This window comes from Drosophila grimshawi, unplaced genomic scaffold (genome assembly GCF_018153295.1).
Source record: "Drosophila grimshawi isolate 15287-2541.00 unplaced genomic scaffold, ASM1815329v1 contig_537, whole genome shotgun sequence".
Classification (NCBI taxonomy): domain Eukaryota; kingdom Metazoa; phylum Arthropoda; class Insecta; order Diptera; family Drosophilidae; genus Drosophila; species Drosophila grimshawi.
The window spans coordinates 21,544-42,717 of record NW_025063348.1 but is presented as its reverse complement, the minus strand read 5'-3'; the positions used below and the strand labels follow the sequence as shown (position 1 = coordinate 42,717).

At 40.1% G+C, this 21,174-nt stretch overlaps 5 protein-coding genes across 5 annotated transcripts; 3 read left to right on the top strand and 2 right to left on the bottom strand.

Annotated features, from left to right (window-relative positions):
- Nucleotides 1-4,872: 4,872 nt before the first annotated feature.
- LOC122322682 (cuticle protein 16.5-like) lies at nt 4,873-5,679 on the bottom strand. Its single transcript, XM_043215736.1, has 3 exons — nt 5,618-5,679; nt 5,334-5,549; nt 4,873-5,269 (listed from the first exon to the last, which is right to left on the bottom strand). Exons 2-3 carry the CDS (start codon nt 5,343-5,345, stop codon nt 4,925-4,927), a joined length of 357 nt encoding a protein of 118 aa, XP_043071671.1. The 5' UTR covers nt 5,346-5,549; nt 5,618-5,679; the 3' UTR covers nt 4,873-4,924.
- A 9-nt stretch (nt 5,680-5,688) lies between these two features.
- Nucleotides 5,689-6,175, top strand: LOC122322681 (cuticle protein 19.8-like). Its single transcript, XM_043215734.1, has 2 exons — nt 5,689-5,749; nt 5,825-6,175. Exons 1-2 carry the CDS (start codon nt 5,738-5,740, stop codon nt 6,173-6,175), a joined length of 363 nt encoding a protein of 120 aa, XP_043071669.1. The 5' UTR covers nt 5,689-5,737.
- A 3,079-nt stretch (nt 6,176-9,254) lies between these two features.
- Nucleotides 9,255-16,498, bottom strand: LOC6571715 (cuticle protein 65). The gene is made up of 3 exons (XM_043215737.1): nt 16,480-16,498; nt 16,321-16,404; nt 9,255-9,588 (listed from the first exon to the last, which is right to left on the bottom strand). The coding sequence occupies exons 1-3, from the start codon at nt 16,489-16,491 to the stop codon at nt 9,304-9,306; spliced, it is 381 nt and encodes a 126-aa protein (XP_043071672.1). The 5' UTR covers nt 16,492-16,498; the 3' UTR covers nt 9,255-9,303.
- On the top strand, nt 10,069-10,555 carry LOC6570715 (cuticle protein 19.8). The gene is made up of 2 exons (XM_043215735.1): nt 10,069-10,129; nt 10,205-10,555. Exons 1-2 carry the CDS (start codon nt 10,118-10,120, stop codon nt 10,553-10,555), a joined length of 363 nt encoding a protein of 120 aa, XP_043071670.1. The 5' UTR covers nt 10,069-10,117.
- A 51-nt stretch (nt 16,499-16,549) lies between the features above and the next one.
- On the top strand, nt 16,550-20,940 carry LOC6570718. The gene is made up of 6 exons (XM_043215738.1): nt 16,550-16,611; nt 16,680-16,895; nt 16,960-17,307; nt 18,255-18,631; nt 20,288-20,336; nt 20,410-20,940. The coding sequence occupies exons 2-6, from the start codon at nt 16,884-16,886 to the stop codon at nt 20,929-20,931; spliced, it is 1,308 nt and encodes a 435-aa protein (XP_043071673.1). The 5' UTR covers nt 16,550-16,611; nt 16,680-16,883; the 3' UTR covers nt 20,932-20,940.
- The last annotated feature ends 234 nt before the right edge of the window (nt 20,941-21,174 follow it).

The following is a 21,174-nucleotide window of genomic DNA, read 5'->3' as shown; positions in this document are numbered from 1 at the left end:
TCCCTTTAAAATGTTGCACACTAATAGGTGCGTAAGTGCACTCATATCTTATGGCTTGCACTATTTATATTCTATATCTGCAACACGGGGGCAGATCCAAATTTTATCCAAAATCTCTGGCTTTACAGTTTCAATGGATACATTTTCGTAAATATTATGCGATGACTAATTCCTGCAAGTAAACTTGAAGCTAAAAATCTTGAAACTCCTTCAGTACTATAATCGGGTGTATTAAATATGTGATTGCCCAAAATTGATTATTTTGCTTAAAACATAATATAATAATTATTCATTGTATGCAGCTTTAATGCATTGATTGAGTATTGAGTTTTCACAATGATATTGAAGATAATAAACATAAAATATATTTATGTTTATCTTCAGACCTTTAATGTAGAAAATTATTATTAATTTCAAATTAAAAGAAAAATAAATAACTCGAATGTAATTTAATTGCAATTCTAAGGCGCTAATGTGCATTGTACTACGACAACACTGGATAACTGTGCACCTCCTTGGTGATACCACAAATGAAGTACTCTCGTCTAAGCAATTGTTAGGGACCGTAGATTAACAATCATTATGCCGATTAAAGATTACAATCTGGACCAATTGGACGATAGGGCAGCAGAGGGCATTTGGAATAACTGCAAGGCTTGTTGACCTGAGTTGCCCAAATTGCTTTGCAGAAAATGAGCATTGTCGCTGTCGAGAGACCATCCCAAGCACAAGCAACTGATTAAAATCAGACTCAGACGGAAGAAGCCTGCGAACTTGGAACAATACAAAAGAAAGTGCAGCTGAATCATTCCAATTAGGAATTGATTGATATCATCAAGCAGCTAGATATTTTGCCTAACTCTCTAATTAACAAATATATTTAATATGTAAGAGCTTTTACAAATATACGGGTGACTTGTTTCTTGAATACAATGTAGCAGGCCTTCGAATTGGATAATGAATGGATCAGTAATCAGTGCTCATCAAGGCAATGCTCGGTGAAGTTCAAGAGAATTTTTGGAAATGGTTAACATACAATTTCCGAGCCAAGTTAGCATAGAGAAGTTTACAGTTTAATTTGATAGCCATGTTAATATGAGGATTATCGGTGTCGCTCAGATTAATAAGCTTGGAGCCCATTACCAGTACTAGCATTAAACTCAGAAAGGAATCACTTGAAGAGTCGCGAGTTCAAATCGCCTTAAAATATTAAGTTTTTTTTTGTAAATTAATTGTAACTATCTTAATTGTTTGTATATGTGATTAATAATTAACAAACATGTAAAAATGATATGGTCGAGTCAGTTCGACTACGACATACCCAGCTGTATATTATATTTATTTAATATTATAGTTCTATTAAAAAATGTAACTTTAGAAAGTTTTACACACACAAATGTAAGCGTTAACCCAGCTGTACATAATATAATTAACAATATAGTTTTATTGAAAGTTTCTCCTTAAAAAGTTTTACACACTCCCTGCAAGCAGGACTTTTGGCAGACAGAGCTAATGCATAGATTTACTCACAAGGCCGTACTAAAATCACCGGCTTGCGACAAACGTTTGAATATACATATATACCAGCATCTGTACACGAAATCGTAGGTAACTGGGGTGAAAGGGATTCTTATCCGATCTTGATAACATTTTTCGGTTGATCAGTAATATGCATATCCTTGTCATATTCTAATTACACGTCTCGGCCTTTAAAAATATGCTTTTATTGCTACCGGAAATCTAAATGTATCGATGTTCAAGATAAAGGATTTCCGGTAGATTATATATATTACATCAGCTATAAAAATAAATAAATATTTTTCTGCCTATGGTATAAAAGGACATATATTCCAAATTTGAAGTCTTTTGCTGTTATAGTCTCTGAGATCCGCATGTTCATACAGACCGACGGACAGGCAGACATTGCTATATCGACTCGGCTGTTGATCCTGATCAAGATATACATATTCTTCCTTATGGTACCGGACATGCTTCCTTCTGACACAAAACCATTATAGCCTTCTTACCCATTTTACATGGATTAAATTTTAAACAAACTTTAAAATTCAGGGCGAATTTTTAATAGTATGATATAACACTCTACTTTAGTAGTAATCTGAGATCATAAAATTAATAAGCAGTTGCACACTCTTCGAATATTAGATCTGAGTTAGCTGTTCCCTATGATAACCCAACAAACATTTTGCTCAAAACTTGTATTCTCTTTGAATTCAAAATTAAAGAGAGTCGCCTCAAGAGCTTTGGCTGCAAAGAGCGCGCTGAATGGAAACTCGCACATAAAGCTCGTCTCTCGCATGCTCTGAGAGCGCAAACTTTGGCAGCTGGCAGGCAGCGAGCTCGCAACGCTTTTTGGGTTAGAGTTGCGAGTGCTGGTCATAAAATATATGTCGTACTTTGGCTTCAGCATTTGCCGAGCGCAGGAATTTAATTCATAAGTTAAGTGGCGTGTCCTCGGCCGTATACAGACAAGGTTAAGTGTGGCTCGTTGCTACTGCAGCCGTAGTAGAAGCAATAGCAAACACGTCAGAGTCGGGTCCTGAATTTTGAATCCTGCCGCCCACTCGCTCGTGTCTTAGCTATAGCGTGTGGGAGTTGCTTTGAGAGTGGCTCCCATTTCTATAATATTTCTTATAAGGTTTTGCTGCTTGAGCACGAAACCGCATCCCTTAAAAGCACAGCCCCCGACTCCAAACTTTTAAATGGCGGAGCCTTTTTGTTGGCAAGTTTTGGTGCGCTTTAACAATTGCCTGGAAATATAATACATGGCTCATCGTCTGGGGGGTTGCTTGAACTTTGTTGTTTTTGTGTTTTCTTGGGTTTTTTTTTGGCCTTTGTATTCAGTCTTAAAATACTTTTGATTGAATCTTTTTTGCTGTGTACGCGCGACAAACAAATTAAGCAAATGACACCGTGGACAACATAAATCACAAGCGAAACCGGCAAATTCAGCCCTGACCAACAACAACATAATCAGACCTTGTCACGCCCACCGCAAATGCAAATGTGGACAACGGCTAAGCCGCCCCCATGATTTGCATAAAGAAATAACCCAAAACAGTGGCTGGGAAATTTTTAAGGCCTGACTGACCTTTAGCCCCGTGTGGCAACCTTTTTATTTGCATGACACGTTTCAACAAACTACCCTGCCCAAAAAACAAAAAAAAATAAGAAACACTCAACACCTACAAATAAACCAAAACGCAATGCAGTAAATATTGAAGTAATCAAAAATGCAAATGTCACTACGTGAATTGTAAAATGTAGTCGGCTTTGTAAAGTATCTCGTTGCCTGGCATTACCAGAGCTCCCAGCCGATGGGTCGCAATAATTCGGCTTGCAATTCCAGAGCACATTAATTCCACTCGCAGCTGTTTATCCCAAAAAGTTAATTGCTTTCCCGTACCCTCTATTAATCATATTCCATAATTTGTTTAGCCTAATTAGCGACCAGCTGATAAACAGACAACGATAGCAAGGACGATAAGCCAACCAAAGTTCGAAGAACGCGGAGAACTTGACTGGGTCATTAGACTCAAATCATATCCACTTTCCAACTGAATCATTGTCAGTCTTATGAAATCTTCAACTAGTTCATTAAAATTCATTGATTTGGATACGCAATTGGAGCTTTGAGAGAGAGTTTAATTTCTTTTTTCATTTTATTTAGCTACACTTATATTGAAAACTGAAAAGTCAAAGCTAACAAGTGAAATAAAATAAAGGAAATGAAAAGGCTGCCACCATTAGCCTTTATTTCTCTCCCGGGGCTTCAAGTATATTATATGTAGGTATCTATGTACATCAGCTGTTGAAATAATTAACTCATGGTTTGCTCTCTTCACACGAGTTTGGATGTACTTATGTCATATATTATATTCACGTTGTCGCGTGCCAAGATGAATATTAAAACAAATGTCGTTGACATCATTTAACAATTTTCTCTATTGTACAAGCGAAATTAACATTACGATTACAAATAGGCAGTGTACATACACACATTTACTTTTTGGCTAAGCTTTCGTCCTGCCTGCCTGTCCTCCATGCTCTGCTTGTTGGGATGGACGAGTACAGCAGTTATTCGGAGTTTCCGAGTTGGGCATCAGGTATTTTAATGCAAAATCCGCATAGCATTTCGAGCTGCAGAGTAACGAATTTTCCTGTAGTTATTTTCCCCGTTTAGCATTCGCTTTGCACTGCTGCCTCATGCTTGTTTTTGCCATTAATAGCAATATCAAGTGACAAACAAAATAGTAAAAATGCGAGGACAGATGGGTGAAGGAAAACTTTTAATTATTTGGTCGAGGTCGCAAAACTCGCACTGTTTTTCACCCAGCGCTGTTCGCAGTTTTTCCGATTTTGTGGTAGGATGCATGTGTGTGATGTGTTGTGGTTGCCCTCGAAAGGTAAATCAAATTACGCAGCTGGTGTCATGTTATTTGGTTTTTGTAATTAGAAGTAACTCCACTAGTTGCAACTAATCAAATTACAGGCACCTTGGAAACGACGAGAAAGGCCTGCACAAAAAATTGTGCCCATCTGGCGATGAGCTCATGTGCGACAACATATGCTAAGGACATTCCAGGACCTTCCAGCGCGTGAATCTGCAAAAGGCTTTTATCGTCTATAAGCAAGCACGAAAGCAAAAATGGCTTTTTAAAGTGTGCATCAATGCATGAAATACGCTATGAAAGCGTTTTAGATAAATACGCGAAACTAACAAACAACCATCTGCAAAAGCCATTCGAAAGGATAAGACAGCAGCTCTGTGCGTGTATATAAAAATGTGTATGTGTGTGTCTGTACAAGCGATACAGATCAAATAAATTGTACGCAGTTTAATGAATACCAAGTCTTTCAATTTTAATTCAATATGAATTCAAGTGCAGCATGATCTGACATAATATTAAAGCAGAAGCGGTGAAGTGTACGTCAGAGGAGAAGCATGATAAGCCAGAGGACTAGCCAAAGGAGCAGCAGCATACTGGGAAACCAGAGGAGCGGCCACTGGAGTAGCTGCATACTTGGCAATCACGGGAGCAGCAACTGGAGCGATCACTGGAGCATGGGCGATGCCATTGTAGTTACGGGCAATCACCTGGCTACTGGTGGCAGTCACAAACGGAGCAGGAGCAGCAACGACTGCAGCGGGTGCAGCAGCTACAATCGGAGCACTATAGGCCAACTGTTGGCCAAGGAGAAGACCTGGCTTGGCAGCAGCGCAGGCGATGATGGCAAAGATAACAGCAGCCTGAAGACAACTAAGTCACTTTCAAATTGTGCTCAAGTATCAATAAAACAATATGTCAACTTACGAATTTGAACATTTTGGTTATTTGGGATATGCTTGCAGCTCGATGAGTTGAACTTGTTCGATGGCATTTAATAGTTTTTGCTGCGCTATTTATACAAAAAGGCGACTACGATGTTGACCTTAAGTCTGCATTTCTGAAATTTGTGGCTACCACGACGCGTTATACATAAAACAATGGGAAATAACATGCGGAGTGGGCCATGCGAAGTGATAACGGCTACAAAATGTTTAATGTTAACTGTGTTTACAAACTGCCAACGCATTTCAATGAACCCAATGACTCACAGTTGGATGAAGACTATTTTGGTGTTTTGTGGTATAAATACTCGCTGGCAACTGTAGTTGGACATCACATACATAGTTTGCAGCTAACCCTACAAGCAACACAAGCCTCAAATCTTCAACATGTTCAAATACGTAAGAGCCAGAGAGGGAAAGTCCTTGTCGTGTGGCCTGCTTCTCTAACTTAACTGCCTCTGTTTTCATTTACAGACCATCGTTATCCTCGCTATCATCGCCTGCGCTGCTGCCAAGCCAGGTCTTCTCCTTGGTCAACAGTTGGCCTATACTGCGCCCGCTGCAGTTGTTGCTGCTCCTGCTCCGTTTGTGACTGCCACCAGTAGCCAGGTGATTGCCCGTAACTACAATGGCATCGCCCACGCTCCAGTGATCGCTCCAGTTGCTGCTCCCGTGATTGCCAAGTATGCGGCGGCTCCTTTGGCGGCTCCAGTTGCTGCTCCTGTCATTGCGAATTATGCTGCTTCTCCCTTGGCCTATAGCTCTCCTCTAGCTTACAGCTTGCCATCGCCTTACTCCGTCGGAGCTGCTCCAGTTCTGTTGTAAGATTATTGTGAAAGGATTAATAATGCAAATAAAAATCGATTTGAAATATATTACTTTTGGGCACACCAAAATGAATTAATGAACGTGCTCTGTGTGCAGATAATGTGCATAAGCATCCATTAGCTATTTACATTTAAATCACGTAGCATGGGGAATATTACCATCAGTGGCGGTTAGCGGTCCAATGGCTTAATAGTTTATTTTGAATATATTCGGAATAATGCAAGTGGGTCAAGGTCTCTAGGGCCACCCTGCGAAGGTATTGGCAGTTGAATGAACTCTTAAGCAACGAGCGAATTATTACAAGGACATTCCAGTTTTTTAATTTACTCACATTTAATTTTCTTGTTAATTATATCTCACCTTATATGTTCGGCTTTTACAAACAATATTGAAAATGGTTAGGCACACCAAAAATAACATACCCTTATAGATATAGAGTAAATAACATGGCAATTCTTGTTCGGAGTTTGACTTAATTTAATTTAATTTTTTTTTTTTAGGATTTTTTTTCGCTTAAGGAAATTATTGAAGCTGATCTGGCTGTTCATGGAACATTTCACATTTGTGTAGTTATATTGTATCTACATCTATCTCGATCCCACAACTGAAAACTCATCTTTCTACAGATATTCCCCATGGTAGCGATATAGTGATCCGATAATGATGATGTAATATATTTGACTTGTTACAATTGCACCGATACTTTTGAGAGTAAGTAATCGAGTCAGGTGCGATATCAGTAGTGAATCGATATCTGAAGTGCATAGAAAGTCAGTTGGTTGCAGTCGGAGTTAGAAGACGGACTCATTATTAAGTATAAGGTCAGATTGAAACATATTTAAGCACAAAGAGCAGAAGCAAACTGTTATAAAAACTGCGAGAATTTTAATTCATAAGAGAGACGGTTCTGAGGCAGGAGCAGCTACCGAGTTGTAGAACAGCAAGAAGCTTTGAGGCCTGCAGTACAAATATCTGTAGAAACCGCAATTGGTATGAACATCGGTTGACATAGTTTCAGAAGTGCGTGCAATTCTGTCAGAAATATTTTAATACTGTTTACCTACAGCTGGCAGAAAGTTCGGTATTCAGTATGGTGAGGTTGACTCGGATGATCAATCTCATCAGTAGTTACCCCAAATAGTTCTTTGTTTACATTGAAAGATGTCGAGAGCAGTGTGTGAAATTTGTTGGGAACAAGCAACCCTGATGTTTAACAGTGAGTTCAAGAGCTAGAACAGAATAGCACTTACAGTACAGTGGACTAAGTTACAACTTATGTCTGCTCGAAAAGAATCGCTTAGTTGGGCCATATATATATTAAATTTCAAAATTCAGAAAATGAAGAAACATTATACGCATATTTTTTATGCTTTGATGGATATAGCAAAAAACTAGTTGAACTAGTTGAAAGAATTTGGTAAAATATTTTATTAACCGTATTCCAGATTCCAAGGCAAACAATTTATTTAGAGACTCAGATTGATGACTGAGCCTGCAATCAAACATGATCCACATGCTGACGATTTTGTTAGTCAACCCAGCGTAGATGCAAAAGCTGAAAGGATATGTTTTAAATGTGGTGATTCTTCGCATGTACGCTAAATTTCAACTCTTCCAGATGTGGCCAGAGTAAGTCACCGTGCAGCACATGCAAGGTCAAAATGTAAAGCTATGAGGGAAGTTCCTCGAGGTGTTTAAGATTGTCGATATATAGCATCAAAAGTCAGTCGCTTGTAGTGAAGACCCATGAAACGCAGTATCCTTAAGCACAAATATATCAATGTATATCACAGGGTCATTACTTATTATAAAATTAAACAAGTAAGTGGGTTGGTTTGTGGCTTCTAAGGACAATCTCAACTACATCGACGAAAGTAAACAACAACAACGACGATTCCTTGAAAAAAAAAAACAAGCACGAGAGCGACCAGTTCAGCCTTTGACGGAATAGGTTGGGAGAGCTGTTTATCAAAAGAAGTATAGACGGGAGAGTTGCAGTTGTGCTTTAATAATAAATAGTCGTCAATAGTCGCCTGCCACAATGTTTTTGGTGCTGGACGAGTGTTATCCGAACGGATCTACCAAACTTAATTTAGCTTTTGCAACTGTCGGATATACAAATTTGCGATGGAGGTATATATTATAATGTGGATTATTAAAAGAGATAGCCGCAGTCCATTTTGAGCTTCAAAATTGTCGAGAATTAACGGTTTTATTGACTTTGGGGTGCATTTTATTAGATCTTAAAAAAATATCATAGATTCAAGTCCCTTTGTAGGCAGACAGTTTTTAAACTCTGATATCAAAGGAAGAAATTCGATAAAGCCACAAGTCTCTCATCATTCAAAAGCTAAAGTCACGGAACTTGAATGGTACACTATTGCTGACTTTCTTCAAAGATCGTCTCGCGTGCACGTCATTCAGCTCCTAAAAATTGGAAATGTTTTTTTTTCTTCAATAATTATTTGCTAAAGCTAGCAAACTTGGAAGATATTTACTTAAAACCTCCTCCAAAGATTGCTATTATTTTTCAACGTCCAATCTACGCAAAAAATCTTAAAGCAGAAATTTTTCACAGTCTTAAAACTAAATTGATTAAAATTCAAAATTTAAGCATTTATTTTTTACACTGTTTAAGACACTGTTAACCTATTTTTATCCAATTTAGTTTTTTCTTGGTTTCTGTAATACTTACAGTAAATGCTAGAGCATTTTACACCTATATAATCTAGTTTTTAAAATCTGCTAATAAAATGTGTGGTCACGCATAGTCCCGTAGACCCCAGCCCACAGCTAGTTTCAGCTAGTCAACACCCTTCAATTAGCGGAAATCAATTCACCACCCCGTCCACTTTGCACAGCACTAGGGTTACCTCATTTGACAGGTCTATTTTTCAGATCAGTAATATGATTTGTAAAAAAAGTTTAAATAGACCCCTCATCAAATTAGTATGACGTTTATCGTATGCGTGTGTTCGAAATGCTTCATTTCCTCTGACATATACAGTTGCACAACCCCAGAATTTTCCATTTGCTTATTATTTTCACAGATTTTAAAAGGTCAAAGTTTGCTATATTAACATTGTTCGTCACATAATAGTTTAATAACAATCAAATCAAATCGATCAAATCAAAAGTGGTGCTGGCGCAGCAGCATATCTCAGGGAGGTGCTGTACGTCAAAGGAGAGCTATAGGCCAAGGGAGAAGCAGCATAATTCGCAATGACAGGAGCAGCAACTGGAGCCGCCAATGGAGCCGCCGCATACTTGGCAATCACGGGAGCAGCAACTGGAGCGATCACTGGAGCATGGGCGATGCCATTGTAGTTACGGGCAATCACCTGGCTACTGGTGGCAGTCACAAACGGAGCAGGAGCAGCAACAACTGCAGCGGGCGCAGTATAGGCCAACTGTTGACCAAGGAGAAGACCTGGCTTGGCAGCAGCGCAGGCGATGATGGCAAAGATAACAGCAGCCTGAAGACAAATAAGTCACTTTCAAATTGTGCTCAAGTATCAATAAAACAATATGTCAACTTACGAATTTGAACATTTTGGTTATTTGGGATTGCAGCTCGATGAGTTGAACTTGTTCGATGACATTTAATAGTTTTTGCTGCGCTATTTATACAAAAAGGCGACTACGATGTTGACCTTAAGTCTGCATTTCTGAAATTTGTGGCTACCACGACGCGTTATACATAAAACAATGGGAAATAACATGCGGAGTGGGCCATGTGAAGTGATAACGGCTACAAAATGTTTAATGTTAACTGTGTTTTCAAACTGCCAACGCATTTCAATGAACCCAATGACTCACAGTTGGATGAAGACTATTTTGGTGTTTTGTGGTATAAATACTCGCTGGCAACTGTAGTTGGACATCACATACATAGTTTGCAGCTAACCCTACAAGCAACACAAGCCTCAAATCTTCAACATGTTCAAATACGTAAGAGCCAGAGAGGGAAAGTCCTTGTCGTGTGGCCTGCTTCTCTAACTTAACTGCCTCTGTTTTCATTTACAGACCATCGTTATCCTCGCTATCATCGCCTGCGCTGCTGCCAAGCCAGGTCTTCTCCTTGGTCAACAGTTGGCCTATACTGCGCCCGCTGCAGTTGTTGCTGCTCCTGCTCCGTTTGTGACTGCCACCAGTAGCCAGGTGATTGCCCGTAACTACAATGGCATCGCCCATGCTCCAGTGATCGCTCCAGTTGCTGCTCCCGTGATTGCCAAGTATGCGGCGGCTCCATTGGCGGCTCCAGTTGCTGCTCCTGTCATTGCGAATTATGCTGCTTCTCCCTTGGCCTATAGCTCTCCTCTAGCTTACAGCTTGCCATCGCCTTACTCCGTCGGAGCTGCTCCAGTTCTGTTGTAAGATTATTGTGAAAGGATTAATAATGCAAATAAAAATCGATTTGAAATATATTACTTTTGGGCACACCAAAATGAATTAATGAACGTGCTCTGTGTGCAGATAATGTGCATAAGCATCCATTAGCTATTTACATTTAAATCACGTAGCATGGGGAATATTACCATCAGTGGCGGTTAGCGGTCCAATGGCTTAATAGTTTATTTTGAATATATTCGGAATAATGCAAGTGGGTCAAGGTCTCTAGTGCCACCCTGCGAAGGTATTGGCAGTTGAATGAACTCTTAAGCAACTAGCGATCATAAATACACATTTTCAGATTAATGAAAAGGCGATTCTATTTTTTTTAACGACCACCTCTCTCTTTTTTAATTTACAAACGATTATTTTTTAATTGAAATTCAATTTATTTGTTTCGTTTTTAAGAAATAAAAAATGTTGGTGTAGTTATAACACTGTTTGCAAATCAGATTTACCAGATACCCTTTATTTCCCCTCTCGGTAGAGGTCTGACCCCAATTCTAGAATAATGAGGAGCTCGCTTTATGCCCGAAAAGAGGATGTCCCATATTACAAATTATAATATAATAAAACTTTTGTCATTGTTGTGTGCTGTTGTGATTTCTTATGAGTAATTTTAGTAATGCGTGGTTATGTTTCTTGAAATATAACTTTTACTTGACAAAATATTGCAAAAAGTTTAAAATGCCAACATATTTACAATAATCCGCAAATTGATGAATCACAAAATATTCTTTCCCCATATTCCAAAAGCGATTACCCTGCAATGTTCTTGCTGGGACAATGCTAAAATTTGCAGCTGCATAGAATATGCACAAAGTAGCCATTTATCAAAAACTATTAATAGATTTAAATGAAGATTCAAATTCATTGAATATCGAAGCAAACTAAGGACTATAAATTATGTTAAAAATTGATGCCAAGTTGCAGCTGAAAATGATTTAGGAAATAAAGACTGGGTAGCCAGCAAAGTGTTTGTTTATGTTGGGCTTTTGAACCGGCAAAAAGTGATGCACTAGGTTTGACGGTTAGACTAAGAAGAATTTATTCAATGTATTCTTAAGTAAAGGTATCGAGCGCAGTATCGATATCTTCTGTTATTAACATTAGTAATCGGAATGTTGTATTGATCTTTTACATATTTTCAACGCTCCCCCTCAATACACATTATTGACAATTAATTTGAGACCAAGCAATCTATTACAATTTTCATGTTTTAACTTGCTCAAATTCTTAGTTAAGATATCTGCCATCATTTGACTCGTTGGACAATATTCCAGCTGAATCACAAGCTTATTAAAAACTTCTCGCACGAAGTGATAACGAATATCTATATGCTTGCTTCTTGCATGGTAAACTGGATTTTTAACTAACTTCATAGCGCTCAAATTATCGCCATGAATTACAATACTTTTCATATTTCTGTATATGTTCATTTCGTTACATAATTTCAGAATATAAACAGCTTCTTTAGTTGCTTCCGACATTCCCATATATTCGGCTTCAGTACTACTTAGTGCTACTGACGACTGCTTCTTGCTTTCCCATGAGAATGCGCTACCGCCAAGAATGAATGCGTATCCAGTGTACGACTTTCGGTCCTTGTTATCTCCACCCCAGTCCGCATCAACGTAGCCTTTGATGGGATTTCCAGTGTTAGCATATGTTATGCCCATTGAAGACGTCGTCCTCAGATATCGCAGCACTTGTTTTGCTGCTGCCCAGTGCTCTTGGTGGGGATCCAGGGATACTGAATGTAAAATGTCAGGTCTGGATGTAACTGCCAGATACATTAATGATCCGATCAGTGACATTGTTGGCTCTCACATTTGGTGGTGTACCCGGACGCCAACGGTACTGATGCTGGCCGACACGCTTCCATGCCAAACTTCTTAAGCAGCTGCAACACATGCTGCTGCTGGGTGATCGTTATCGCCCCTATTATGCCCTTCCTATTGATTTCCATACCAAGGAAATGATGTATAGGGCCCTTGTCAACCACCTGGAAAATTCGAGATATACTTTCTTTTATACTGGCCAACTCACCAATATCTGATGAACATATCATCATATCATCCACATATACTGCAATTATGTTTATGTTGTTTTGTGTATGCCTAGTATATACACACAGCTCGCTTGGACAGGCCGAAAAACCAATTTTTGTCATCATCTCGTTCAGATTTTTGTTCCACATCCGTCCAGACTGTTTTAGCCCATATAAGGACTTTCGAAGTTTAAGAACAGACACTCCTTGTTCTTCAAACATACGGGGTTGCTTCATGAAAACATCCTCCTGCAATTCTCCATTTAGATATGCCGTAGATACATCAAGTTGGTGCACATGTAGCTCCAGTTCAGCTGCTATGGCCAACACCATCCTTATTGTCGCATATCGCACTACTGGCGAAAACGTTTCGTTGTAGTTCACTCCGTGTTTCTGGCTGCATTACTTTCCAATGCTTCTTCCACAGTTTCTGGTGTTACGACGGCATCACTGCTCACAAGATTCAGCTTGTGACTCTGGTCTGGTCTTCGCCATCCGTGCCCACTGGTTCTTCAAGTCGGTTACTTTTCTTGCTGATTTTACTTTTATTGGTATCGGTGTTACCGTTATCTTCGCCGGTGCCTTTGCTGCTGCCTCTGCTGCTGGCTCTACCTGCTGCCCCTGCTGCTGCCTTTGCCGCTGCCTCTACTGCTGCTTTTGCCATTTCCACTTAGGAACACTGCATTTATTGTTTTGGTTATTTCACACAGAAATAAATTGCTTGTATGATTCGCAATAATCAGAGTTTTACCGTTTTAGTCACATACACACGCACGATTGTTTTTAAAGTTTACAGTGCAGCCTCCTTTTACTGCTCTGCTCACCGAAATAAAGTTGCATTGTAATTGTGGCACATAAAGAACGTTTGTAAGTTTTACTGTTGACGATTCCGTTTCAATCATGACGACTCCTCGTCCGACTACTTCTAGTGATTTTTTACCAGCAAGTGTGACTGTATCAGTGAATTGTTGAAACGAATTAAACATATTTTGATTTGCGCACATATGAGCTGTGGCGCCACTATCTAAGCACCACGCTGACTTATCAAGCAATCGTTCATGAATGATTTTTCGTCTCCTCCTTTTACATGACCTTCGTTCGCCTTGGACCTACATTCTGCAGAAATGTGGCCAATTTTACCGCAATTGTAACACTTGATTTTTTTGTTTCGGTTCTTGCCTACTTTGTCTGTCTTTTTTGCACTCTCTTTAGGGTAGTGTGCTTTGCTTAAAAATGCCTGTGCATTATTTTCGTTCACACTCTCTCTATGTGCTTCGCTCTTGCGTCTCTCACACTCTTCCAACAATTTAACCTTCAAAGTACTAAACTTTGGTAATTCATCACGTGATTCCAATGCTACAACCAAATTTTCATATGATTTAGGTAGACTTGCCAAGAGTACAATAACATATATTTCCTCTTGCGGCACAATGCCAATTTCTGTTAACTGCTCCACGGTGTTCACAAAATTTGCAATATATATTTGCATGTTCTCATTCTCGTTCCGCATGAAGAGTAATCTCTTGAACAATGTGACTTTTCTCACTGGACCGGTGGGCTGATGCACTGCCTTTAGGGTTATCCACGCACTCGACGCCGATTCACATTTCTTAATGTGACCAATCTCAGAGCCTCTTATTGAGAGAGTAATCACCGCTAAGGCCTTTTCGTTTTTTGATAACCACTGACTATATTCACTCGTCTTGTCTGAGCTTGGGCATTTCATAGCTCCCGAAGTGACGGACCATAGCTCTTGGTGAATTAGCACACTTTTCATTTGGACACACCACGAATCATAATTTGTTTCGTCCAACTTGTCTATATTGTACAGCGCACTCATTTTTCGCTCGTACTTGTTCTCACACAGAAAACTTTAGTTGGTAATGCACACAGCAATACAAAATTCTAATGAAAAAATGTCACTCGACCTTAAACGCGGCTTTTCAGCATAACCTTAGTTTCATTCAACTTTTTCTTTTTTTTTTATGCCTGGGCCCATAACCTGTTGGGGTTTTGAAGCGGCAAAAAATGATGCACTAGGTTTGGCGGTTAGACTAAGAAGAATTTATTCAATGTATTCTTAAGTAAAGGTATCGAGCGCAGTATCGATATGTTCTGTTATTAACATTAGTAATCGGAATGTTGTATTGATCTTTTGCATATTTTCAACAGTTTAAAATGATGATAAATATCGGATTAGAGTTAAATAATAAATATATGTTAAATAAAGTTGTATTATATGATGTAGTGGTCCGAACCGAATTTGGTAAGATCATTGTGAGACTCTTAATACATAGAAAAACTAAATATGCAAGTGTCATCTTATTTCTTAGACATTATGCTCAGTATTAATTTTAAGCCATAGCCATAGTAAAATCTTAGAACAGACCTTAAAATTGTCACGTGTACTGAAGCCAAGTCAATGCAGGCTTCCCTCCTTTGGGAAGATGCTGATATGCTGATTTGTGGACAAGCGCTTTTGTTATCGGATTCGGTCTGATTATTCTTTAGTAATGAGCATGACCACTCGCCCACATTAGGTTCTCTGCTAAAATTTTAATTCACTTCACCAACCACGTACGGACCATATCTAATATATATTGGTCTTGTGCAGTAAACTATATTGGTCTTGTCCAGTATCCGTCTGCTCTCTGTGCGTCTGTTCGTCTCTCCGTCCGTGTGAACGCATCTTTTATCGACACTCTTAGAGCCAGACACTTGCAACATTGAACATTTACTGGTCTGTGCCCGAGTCAGACAAAGTGTGTAATTTTGAGTGCAATGTCCACCAGGAGGGTAGAATATCGATATAATCGATAATCGTAAATCGATAAAGCCACATATCTCCCACAATTTTGAAGATGGAGTCATCAAACTTGGAAGGTAACTTGCGTCAAATATCAGCATATACATTTTCAGACCACGGTCTCAACCGTCGCCACAGGAACTTGGGGCCTAGAAATCTGAAATGCGCATATCTTCCACAATTTGCAAGCTAGAGTCTTCAAGTTCCGAAAGTACGTTACTGGTAGCTTCCTTGAAAGTTCGATAATAATAGTGACTGACCACGTCCACTCCGCCTCCCATAACCGATATACCTGATGGTGTAAATCGATAAATCCACTTATCTCACACAATTCGAAAGCTAGAGTCACTAAAATAGAATTCAATACTGCAAGTAACACTCTTAAAATATCCGGATATGAAATTTTGGAACACGCCAACTTCGGACCACAAAAACCATAGAAGCCTATATCTCCCGTAATTTACAGCTGCATTTCGCAGTCGGCCACGCCCGATTACAACATTCTCTCCTTTTTTTTATTTAATTTGACACAGCAACCTATCGTCAAAATAAAATAAGCTTGACCTCAAGTTCCATTTTCAATGGGAACAGCGTTTGAAAGGAAAACGCACTAAATTACAATACAAATATCTTTATTTAATATTTTACTTGCAATCAAATCAAAAGTGGAGTACTGTACGCCAAAGGAGAGCTATATGCCAAGGGAGAAGCAGCATAATTCGCAATGACAGGAGCAGCAACTGGAGCCGCCAAAGGAGCCGCCGCATACTTGGCAATCACGGGAGCAGCAACTGGAGCGATCACTGGAGCATGGGCGATGCCATTGTAGTTACGGGCAATCACCTGGCTACTGGTGGCAGTCACAAACGGAGCAGGAGCAGCAACAACTGCAGCGGGCGCAGTATAGGCCAACTGTTGACCAAGGAGAAGACCTGGCTTGGCAGCAGCGTAGGCGATGATAGCGAGTATAACGATGGTCTGTAAATGAAAACAGAGGCAGTTAAGTTAGAGAAGCAGGCCACACGACAAGGACTTTCCCTCTCTGGCTCTTACGTATTTGAACATGTTGAAGATTTGTGGCTTGTGTTGCTTGTAGGGTTAGCTGCAAACTATGTATGTGATGTCCAACTACAGTTGCCAGCGAGTATTTATACCACAAAACACCAAAATAGTCTTCATCCAACTGTGAGTCATTGGGTTCATTGAAATGCGTTGGCAGTTTGTAAACACAGTTAACATTAAACATTTTGTAGCCGTTATCACTTCGCATGGCCCACTCCGCATGTTATTTCCCATTGTTTTATGTATAACGCGTCGTGGTAGCCACAAATTTCAGAAATGCAGACTTAAGGTCAACATCGTAGTCGCCTTTTTGTATAAATAGCGCAGCAAAAACTATTAAATGCCATCGAACAAGTTCAACTCATCGAGCTGCAAGCATATCCCAAATAACCAAAATGTTCAAATTCGTAAGTTGACATATTGTTTTATTGATACTTGAGCACAATTTGAAAGTGACTTATTTGTCTTCAGGCTGCTGTTATCTTTGCCATCATCGCCTGCGCTACTGCCAAGCCAGGTCTTCTCCTTGGCCAACAGTTGGCCTATAGTGCTCCGATTGTAGCTGCTGCACCCGCTGCAGTCGTTGCTGCTCCTGCTCCGTTTGTGACTGCCACCAGTAGCCAGGTGATTGCCCGTAACTACAATGGCATCGCCCACGCTCCAGTGATCGCTCCAGTTGCTGCTCCCGTGATTGCCAAGTATGCAGCTGTTCCAGTGGCAGCTCCTCTGATCGCTTCGTATGCTGCTGCTCCTTTGGCTGGTCCTCTGGCTTACAGCTCACACTTGGCGGCTCCTCTCTCCTACGCTCCAGCTCTGCTATAAGAACTTGTGGACTGACTGTTAATAAAAACACAAAATTGTAGCTTAACCAATCTTAGTTTATCTCTGGGTGCACTTGGTCTCTCCTAATTGGACTAACAGCTAGCACATATACAGCTCAACAACTGTGGCGACCGTTGGCCAATTGTAGTGCAAGTCACACAGGCCATTAACATTTTTGTCAGCACCGGCAGCTGCTGTTTTAATTGTTGACGAATGCGTGACGCGTGACATTAAAGTGTCCACAGGAAAGTTTGAGTTTGTTTTGAACGCAAGTTGTAGTTATGTGAAGGTCAAAATTGCTTTTTAAATTGGCTAGTGAATATCTTAAAATATTGCATTTCCCATATTACAGGTGATAAGTATTACAATGACTTGTAATGTGCTAGGTTGGTTTTTGTAACATGCCCCACGAAATTAGTCTTAACTCCGGTCAATGTTATTGACCCCTAGCAACAGCTGTGATCTGTGAGCCCTAAAGAGGGGTGTCATTAATGTTAGAAAATGACGTGAGATGTATTGTATGCTGTTTATAAATATAAACGCACTAGTTTAATTTATTAACAAATTTATTTAAATGTTGCTCTTAAAAGAGCAGACAATGAGCTCGCAGACCGAAGAAGGAGACAAATGAACATCGCAGCATCGATTCACCATAAGACAGAACTTATTGTAAATTAGCGCGCTGCTGGACGGGAGAAACCAGGCCACCGGAGTGGTGGGGCGAGTTGCGAGAATGGTGTAACAAGGTTCCCACCCTGAATTCGTGGTGTTTACCAGCTTGTAGCAGTTGATAATAATCTCCGGGTGGGATAGAGGTGGTGCGGTTGCTTGAAATATATTTAATTTTAAATAAAAATTTGATTTAAAAATAGTTTTATAATATTTAGTGCAGTATTTATGTACATGGGATCACAGTGTAAATGCTTAAATCAAAAGTGGTGCAGGTGCCGCAGCGGTGCATTATAGGCAAGCGGAGCGGCGAGAGGAGCAGCTGCATATCGGTCAAAGACTGGAGAAGTGAGTGGAGCAGCAATTGGTGCTGCCAGCGGATAAGCAGCATACTTGGCGACGAGAGGCGCAGCCAGAGGAACAGCAACTGGGGCCACGGCTCTGATGAGTGGAGCAGAAGCAATTACGGGCGCGACGCCGATGCCGTTATAGTTTCTGGCCACCACCTGGCTACTGCTGGCTGTCAGCAGTGGAGGAGCGGGAGCAGCAATGATGGCAGCGGGAGCAGCCAGTGGTGTCTGCAGAAGAAGTCCAGGCTTGGCGACAGTGCAGGCAACCAGGGCGCAGATGACAGCGACCTGTACGGAGAGTTGTGGAGATTTGAGCATTGGGAGAAGCAGGAGCAATAATAATAGAATGACGACAACTAACGTATTTGAACATGTTGAGAGATGTCTGATTGCTTTCTGGAGTGGCCACTTGAAAAGCGAAACTGTGTTTGATGACATGTCTTCAATTTCGATTTATTTTTATAGCGACTCGAAGCGAACGTGACGGACGCGCCATAGAAAATGAAAACAAAACCCGAAAACCGGCACAACGGAAAAGCAGAAATTAGCATACAGAGCGCGCGAGCAAAGTGAGCCAAGTCAGACAAAACAAAGCGTTGAGTGAATTGTAACTGTAATAAGTGCATTGATTCATAAATGCTTTGATTCGCTTTAAGTTTCTCACTGGGACTTAACAACAGACACACACATTACAATCGATTAATCGATTATTTTTATTTGCTTAAACTTTTCAAATTTACCTTATAGCCATATATTTCAGGAAACGATCGGCTTATACAAGCAATCAATTAGAGTAAATTTGTGATAGTTGCTTGAGTTTTTCTCATAATACAAAAACAATATAAGCTGAGAAGAAAAGTTAACTTTTAATATTTAACAATTTTAATATTTATTTTTTAAAGATTTGAGGTGATGCCTTTGCAAATTGTCTGCACAATATGCTTTAAGAAGTGCGTTCTATTAAAATTAATAATATAATAATAAAATATAATTATATTATATTTCCGATTACTTATAATATTCAATGTTAAATCAGTTCAAAATAATACGCTTCCAACTTCATGTACATATTACATTTGCTACCAAAAAGTCACTTAGCCTTAAAGCAATGCTCAGCCTTGACCCAAAAAGAAGGAATACCAATAAAATAAATAATTTTTGTGTCAACAAGCAAAAGTGTCCATTGTGTGTGTGTGTGTGTGTGTGTGTGTGTGTTAGTTTCTTTGGTTGCATGTGGGTGTGTGTGTGTGGTTTTTGCTGACCGGGTTCGAGCAATAATTTTTAGTTCGCTTTGGCCTGCGTACGTGCTCAAAATGTTTAATTGGTCGACTGCTGTGAGCTGAATAGAACTCGGTGAAGTCAGGTCACTGCCTGGAGAGTTGAAGAGCAGTGTTGAAAAATATATGTGATATACTTTTTAACATACATACATATATAAATCGACATGTATATGTGTACTTAAATTGGATTCAAATTTAATTGGTAATATATGAAATCGAGTTTATTTAGAGTATACATGTACATTTACATATATGTATAATGTTGGCTGTCATTTAGTCATTTACATTCAATTAATAGTTAGTTAATTCAGTCAGTTAACAAATCCACTTACTAGTGTGGATATAATGGACCACAAGTAATATAAATTCTTGCTAATCAAGCAAAAGCGTTCAATTTAATTTCATGCACTTTGATTTTCAAACAAATTTTGTGTAATTAGCTGCGGCAATCGGAATTGGCTGCCCTTCGGGTTTTGGCAGCAGCACTGAGACCCTCGAAAGACATGGCTAACTACCAATTGTAACCAATTGCCGCCACTTATAATGGACAACGAGTGCCACGCAGGGCGCATTTTAAGTAGCCCCAGCAATGGGCTGTCTTCTTGGGTATAAATATGCGTGGCAAGGCTTCAATTTGACATCAGTTCGCAGTCTGCTCTAAAGCCGCAACTAACAACCAACTCAGCAAATCAAACAACCAACAAATCAATTCACCATGTTTAAATACGTTAGTAATATTTCGTTTGAACATCATTGCTGATGATATACTTAATCATTGTATTCCGTGTAATCCTTCACAGGCTGTTGTCCTCTGCGCTCTGGTTGCCTGCGTTGCCGGCAAGCCAGGATTGCTGCATGCACCGCTGGCTGCTCCAGCTGCCGTCCTTGCAGCACCTACACCTGTGATTACCGCTGCCAGTAGCCAAGTGGTGGCCAGGACGTTCAATGGCATCGCAGCTGCACCCGTTATTGCCGCTGCTCCCGTGCCAGTTGCTGCTCCATTCATCAGAACGGTGGCACCAGTTGCAGCTCCACTCATCAGACCTGTGGCACCAATTGCTGCTCCTCTGGCTGCTCCAGTTTTCCGACCTGTGGCACCAGTTGCCGCTCCTCTGGCTACTCCATTCGCCGCTCGAGTAGCAGCTCCTCTAGCTGCTCAAATTGCTGCTCCTCTAGCTGCTCCCTTTGCTGCGCCATTCGCTGCTCCGTTGGCGGCTCCACTTGCTCATCCGTATGCGGCACCTGTATTTGCCAAATACACAGCCCCCTTGGCTTATGGATCAGCTCCGCTGAGCTATGCAGCAGCACCCGCATTGTGGTAGGAGCTGTGTCCAGCAAGGATTAACAGCGTGGGTGTTCAACGACTGATAGCCTTTAATAAAACGCGTTCAACTTGGTATGAAAAGTAAAAAATGGTCCTATTGTTTGTCTAAACCGCTGTAATGCTTATTTGAAGAGTATGCCAGGTTTTTTTTTTTTACTGAATTTGCAGCATTTGAAACTCAGTCTTACAAACTCGGCTACGCCTAAGCGTATTACAAAATCATTGAATCCTTGTATTTCTG